Source organism: Paralichthys olivaceus, chromosome 11 (genome assembly GCF_024713975.1).
Source record: "Paralichthys olivaceus isolate ysfri-2021 chromosome 11, ASM2471397v2, whole genome shotgun sequence".
Taxonomy (NCBI): Eukaryota; Metazoa; Chordata; class Actinopteri; order Pleuronectiformes; family Paralichthyidae; genus Paralichthys; species Paralichthys olivaceus.
Genome location: NC_091103.1, coordinates 17,849,653 through 17,856,371, shown reverse-complemented (window position 1 = coordinate 17,856,371; position 6,719 = coordinate 17,849,653). Strand labels below are relative to the sequence as shown.

Genomic DNA, 6,719 nt, shown 5'->3' with positions numbered 1-6,719 from the left:
GTGCAGAATCAGGTAATCAGGCCATCAATAAGAGCACGCTGGTGACCTGGGTCTGCTCTCCTGCAGCAGGCTGGGTTCGAGAAGCTGGAGCAGCCGGGTGGACGTGTGTGAATGTGTGTGAATAAACCAGCCTGTGTATATGTGTGTGGTGGCCTGACGAGGAGGCAGACAATCATAAATAAAAAGGACACTTTTCGAAACGCCATTCTCTCTTCCCGTGTTTATCCGGAGTGGGCAAAGTAATCTCACAGTCTTATAAACTGTTGGGTGGTTGTTATTCTATACTGTATATACTGTATGTATAGCAGCTGTTTCAATGCAGTGAACTACAAATATAAAGTAGCATATCATAAAATACTAGTAAAGTACAAATACTTCAGAATTCTAATGAAGCACAATACTTTAGTTAGTGCTAGTTAGTGCTAGTGTACTTCCACCAATGGCTTTAAATGCATATGATCTCATTCCTCCTTATTAATGCTAATTCTCTGTTGACAAAAAGAAAAGAATAATGTTGTTTTCAGACATGAACTCAAGACAATGTGTCTGGAAACTTTGCCTTAAACCTATGAAGGATGCTGCAGGATATTGTTCAGGTCAAACGAGTTCATACAATGAGAAAAAGAGGCAGGACATGATATTTAAATTCCACTGTGCTTCTTACATGTATGAGACCTCTTTTTCTACCTGAGATATTTCTTTCCCTTCTTTTTTTCAGCTCTTTTCTCTGAACATTTTCCTGCTGCATTCTCACATGGGATCGCTCTGACATTTTGCAACAGAGGCTCCTAAGAAAGGTTGGAGAAAAATGTCAGAATCAACGGACATTAATGTTTCACATACAACCCTTCTGTATAATTTGGGGAAAATGTCCAGAGATCAGCGCATGCCTGACAGCAGCTTTTGAGAGAAATAGCAGAATATTGTAGCAGTTATGAAACAACATTCACAGACAGACTATATTCTGAGACACTAAATCCAGATTAGATTCCTTTTAAAATCCTCCTGTTGACAGACAGACTCTACCTGACCAGGGTTATTATAGTTAACAGAAACTAAGATTAAAACTAAAACTAGAAATGAAAAAATAATTTAGTTAACTGAAATTTAAAAAAAAAACGACAATTACCAAAAAAAAAAAAAAAACTAAATAAAAACTACAATAAACGATGCAAAAGTAACTAAACTAGACTGAATTGCAGATAAATTCAGCTTTGTTTTCGTTTTGTCCCTCGATTACTGCCTGTCCTGCAGGTGATGGTTAAAGAATGAAATTAAAGGACTTGATAAACCATATTTGGTGAACTGAAACTAGTCGATTCCTCAAAATAAAAACTAAACTAAAACTAAAAAATCACTTGTTGAACTAACTAAAACTAAACTGCAAAACTAAATAAAAACAAAAAATAATGAAAATTTCAAAACTATATTAACCTTGTACCTGACACATGCAAGCGAAAACACATACAACATTCCTATAGACTGTGAGGTTGCGAACACTAGAGAACAGGATTCAGACTGATTATGGATGAAAAGTGTATAAGACGTCTGTCATCCCACCATCATGCATGGGGGATCAGGTTCAACAGTATTAATGAATGCAGCTGTATTTGAGCACATAGTATCTGTTGGCCCTGCGAAATCTTATCTGTGATGTGTATCTGCATAAATACACACATACTCTGGCGTACAGCTTTGCATTTTGGGCAAGCATCAACAGCCTGAATCAGTTCACAAGAATTTTGTCAGTGATGCGTGAGCTCTCCTTACCTCCTTAGCTCCTCTGTAGCAGGCTTCTATTTAATAGGGGGGAAAATTATATATATTTCCTTGTGTTAAAAGAATTCACACTAATGTTCAATGTATGTCAGTACAGTCTGATATTACCAAATAATACCAAATGACGCCACATGTGTGCTCTGGTTCTGGGCTGGGTGGTAGATTGATGCCTGATCTGAGCAAGTAAACACATGTTAATACAGCATCGAAGCATTGCACCAGGAGACGATGAATTATACAGCAACAATTATGGAATTAATATACAATGTATGGGAGTTTATTTAATTCTTTTTCATTCGGAGTCACATGGTGCCAATTGTTGCAGTAGAATTTGTTACTTAATCACATCAGTGCCAACTGTTTGTAGCAGGGGGTTTTCACCACCGGCATGTTGATTAGGTTTGGTTTCTGTGTGGTTCGTGGTATTTTTGTGGCTCAGCCGACGTTGCCCCTGTGATGTATGTGCTCGTTCCACCCTAACTGTAAATCTCAGAGAACAAAGCTCAGTATTTTAGCTTAGCTGCCCTGATTGCTATTAAACTGCAGGCCCCCTCCCCTCCTCTGAACAGACACAAACAAACTTTGTCTTTACTCCTCGACTCTTCCCTTTGTTTTCCTCTGAATTCTTATTGAGATATTCCCCTGGACGGAGGGGAGAAAGGCTTTTTAAAACTCTACATTTAGAATAGAGAGATGTGAGAGAAAAGAGGTGAAAGGTGGCTGAGGAGGGTGGGAGGAGATACTGGCAAGAATCCCAACCTTTCTGCAAGTCAAGATTTGACACTCAGACTCAAAAGCACTGACACAGGCTGGAGATATGGCGCTGACTGAATCCAATCACATGTACACAGAGCACAGAGGGTACATAACCCATAAATAGAAACAGAAACATGTGCATTAATATGCCCGTGTTGCATATGCATGTCCCAGTGGCTGCATTTGACAATGAAACGACAACCAGTGACCAACAAACACAAGCCAAAGCAGTTACCTCGTCGAATAAGGTCTCCTTTGCCCTCAGGCTCTTCAACACACAGATACACACACACTTGCCAAAGCCAGCTATACTCTGTGCACATTCAAGCCAGGAAATCAAAAACTGTTTGTATTCACAGGCCGTGTTTGGAGAAAGAGGGACAGCCAGTTTCCTGCGCCCACAACACAGCGTGGCCCAGAGGGCCTGGCGACAGCCTCGCACCCCCTGTCCGCATCAATAATGCCACGCCATTGTGACAGACACAAAAGCTGTCTTAGGATTAGCCAGGAGTAAAAGGTGCCACTTTTTATTCCTCCCTCGTCCCCTCACTTCCTCCTGGCAGTGTTGAAAAAGAAAGTTAACGGCAGCACACACACAAGCGAGAGAGAGGAGGAGCACCACCGAAGGGCCAAAACTCAAATGTTGCTACAACCGACAGTGTTTGTTCACTCACAACAGTGCACACCAGTCTTAGAAGAATTATCCTCATCACATTCTCGGGCATGTTTTAAATATAAAACATTTTATTGACATAGATACACGTGGCCCCAGATTTCCTGTACAGGTGTTTCACTTCCTTTCTTGTGATAGTTGCTGACCACATTTCAGATATACAAACGTATTAGTAGAGACATCAAACATCTATATAGTTCAGGGTAAAATATATATTTATATATATATAGAGAGTGAAAGCTCCACAGTAATTTCTCCAGAATGACTACAACAGGTACAAAACAACGGTTATCTACACAAACACAGTGCAGTATTTACTTTGAGGTATCTTATATGCAAAACAATCTTCAATATTGATGGAGTCACATAGCAGGTAAGTGTGTGTGTTTAAGATAATAATCCCTGTGCCGTAATAAACAGTTAGTTAAAACCTGCCGTGGTTGGTTAAGTGTTTCACTGATTGGATTTTTTGCTGAACTCATGCACTAAAGGTTTGGGTTTAGTGACGTGAACAAAAAACAGTTAACGACACAAACTCGTCTGGAACGTCACGACATTCTGTACAGTACACCTCAAAAAAAACAAAAACATTCATCATAGTATTATATACACAAAAATACTGTATGCTTTTCTTTTGTTGCTCTGAAGGGAACATGTTAACAAGGAGAGGGAGACTGTGGTACCAGAGCCAGTGGGGACCCTTAACCTCAGAGCTTTCAAAATGAAAAAGTGGTCGACCACAATCCTGACTGAGTCAGTAATGGATGGAGAAAGAAATGAGGAGTGATAGGTCATCCTCTGACCAGAGAGTCCCTGGTCATAGTGCATTACAACATCTGCATGGCACGTCCGTGCAGCAATATCACCTTCAGTGCATTTACTTTTATAAGCCATCCAAGGTACACTTCTTTAACCACAAATTCCCACCTGCTTAATAGCTATTGATTAAGCATCAGTTCAGTGGCTGGAGAAGGTGCTGTCCATTCTCACTCTGATTTTTTTCCCGGACAAATTGATGCGTGGGGCATTATTCCCTGTATGGCAACCTGTGGCCCCACTTCCTGCCCAATTGTAATGTTCATTTTGTGAACACAAAGTGTAAGAAGGAAGAGTAATAGCTCTAACGTTTGGAGTACAATACATGTATGGTACCATACAGTACTAAAGGTTATCAACACCAACAGGCTGTAAACGAGTGATGTTATCACAGGGTTAAATGGACTATTTTTCCTACAGCTCTAAAAACCATTGGCAGATAAATTCTACATTCAGCCTTCAGTCCCAGACAGTGCATTTTTTTATTTAATACTTAGTCCATCAGGTTCTCTTAAGCTAATAGAGATCCACACCCAGTGCCAGACACTCAGCGTTGTCCTATCACAGCCTCCGCTCCCCATTCTCCACATACTCGGCCAGGCTGTTGAGTGCTGTCTCCTCACTCTTAGACTGAAGCACAGTGTCCCCCTTCCTCGAGGGCTTCTTAGTGGCCCGCGACAGCTTCCTCCTGAAGGTGTCTCCAGCGAGGAAGTAAAGAATAGGATCCACGCAGCTATTTAAGCTGGCCAGCCCCCGCGTCACCTGATAGGTGGCATAGACGCGGTTATTAAACTCACACATGTCGGGGCTCTGGAAGTACAGCCTGGCCCTCATGTTGAGGTTCTTCATCACGTGGAAAGGCATGTAGGAGACGGCGAAGACCGCGAGCACGATGATGACCAGGTGGATTGATTTCTGCCGCAGGGGCGCATTGTTCATGTCATTGCAGATCAGCGCTTTGACAATCATGCCATAACAACACAAGATGATGATGAAAGGGATGCAGAACCCGAACACAGTCAAAGTCATGCTGTAGATGAAATAACCTGGTAGCTCATCCTCTGTGGTGGTGTCGTAACAAGTGGTTGCATTGCGCTTCAAGCCCGTCCTGGAGTAATAAAGGATGGGTGAGATGGCTATAACGACCACCATCCACACCAGCATGCTGTTGATGACCGCGTTTTTCTTCTTCAGTCGACCCAGAGACTTGAGAGGGTGCACCACGCCGGTGTACCTGTGGACGCTGATGCAGGTCAGAAACAGAATACTCCCATAAAGATTCACATGGAATATGAAGCGCTGCAGGCGACACAGGACATCCCCAAATATCCAGTCTGTCTTGTTGAAGTAGTAGAAGATGAGGAAGGGCAGAGAGAGGACGTAACAGAAGTCAGCCAGAGCCAGGTTGAACATGTAGACGGAGATGCTGCTCCAGGGTCTCATGTGGCACACAAACATCCATATGGCCAAGCTGTTGCCCACCAGCCCTGTGATGAAGACCATGATGTAAACCGTGGGCAGGTAGTAGAACTGGAAGCCGGTCTTGGTGAGGGAACATCCTCTGGTGTGGTTGTGGAGATCCGTGACATTCAGTAAGGAGGTTAAGTTCAGGTCCGTGGTCATGGTGTCAGGGGCAGAGGCGGGTGGTTGTACTGCAGAGGAAGGACAGATGAGGACACATACATGTTATTATCTTGCATTTGGTGTTCTAGTGTTTTAAACAGAAACACAGAATAACAGATCAGATTGGTGTGGCAGCTTGGTTTCGACTTAAATGGCGTTTGCATGCAAGAGCAGTGGTGCGCATAAGGAGGCGACGTTCAAGCTCCAAAGTTCATTCTGCTGAACCGACAATCCAGCACACACACACACGCACACAAACACAAACACACATTTTGTTTGCTCACCGCTGAAACAGATTTTTATTCCACATTCCTGTAGCCTTCACAGTTGGAAAAGATTTCAGTCAGCGCGCGGCTGTCAGGTGTCTTCATTCACCTCCTCCAAACACTGTTGGAAATTGTTTGTAAGTTGCGATTTGTCCTTCGGCTTTTACTCGGACTCTCGAAGGGTGAAGTCTGGCGTCGGTTCGTCACGAGAGAGGCGACGGTTTCCCACAGCAGCGGCGGAGAGGGACGCAACAGAGACAGCTGCAGGCTCTGGCACGAAAAGCAGGAATTGTGAGCAGGCTGCGTAAAGCGAGAGGAGGCTCGTTGCGTTATGGAGAGGGGAGGTGCGCGCCAAACACACACACACACCCACACACACACACTTTGCACCCTTTTCTCCAAACGCACTCTTTATGATCCCTCCTCCTCCCATTGATCCTTGACAGATCTCACCGGAGAGATATTACTACAGAAATATGAATAATCACCGTTTTATCAAGAGTACAGCTGATTTTCAAAGTCATATTTGACATAGGAACATTTCAGATTTAGGTTGTAAAGATTTTAGGTAATATGCGTAAAATGCACTGAATTCAATTCATTGTTATTTGGATGCATCGCAAGATACATTATATCAAGGCACTTTAAAAGTCGAGACTCACAACAAGCAAACGCTTTAGTGACTGTGGAGTAAAAAAACAGAACTAGACTTGGAAGCTGCTATGTACTAAAGTCCGGAGAGCCTCCGGACTTTTCCCAGTTTCTCCAGACAGCCTGGTAACAACTCAATGTCTAATGGAGATGAT

At 43.0% G+C, this 6,719-nt stretch overlaps 1 protein-coding gene across 1 annotated transcript; it reads right to left on the bottom strand.

Moving 5' to 3' along the window:
• Positions 1-3,257: 3,257 nt before the first annotated feature.
• p2ry1 (purinergic receptor P2Y1) lies at positions 3,258-6,280 on the bottom strand. Its single transcript, XM_020088006.2, has 2 exons — positions 5,932-6,280; positions 3,258-5,676 (listed from the first exon to the last, which is right to left on the bottom strand). Exon 2 carries the CDS (start codon positions 5,645-5,647, stop codon positions 4,586-4,588), a length of 1,062 nt encoding a protein of 353 aa, XP_019943565.1. The 5' UTR covers positions 5,648-5,676; positions 5,932-6,280; the 3' UTR covers positions 3,258-4,585.
• Positions 6,281-6,719: the final 439 nt, after the last annotated feature.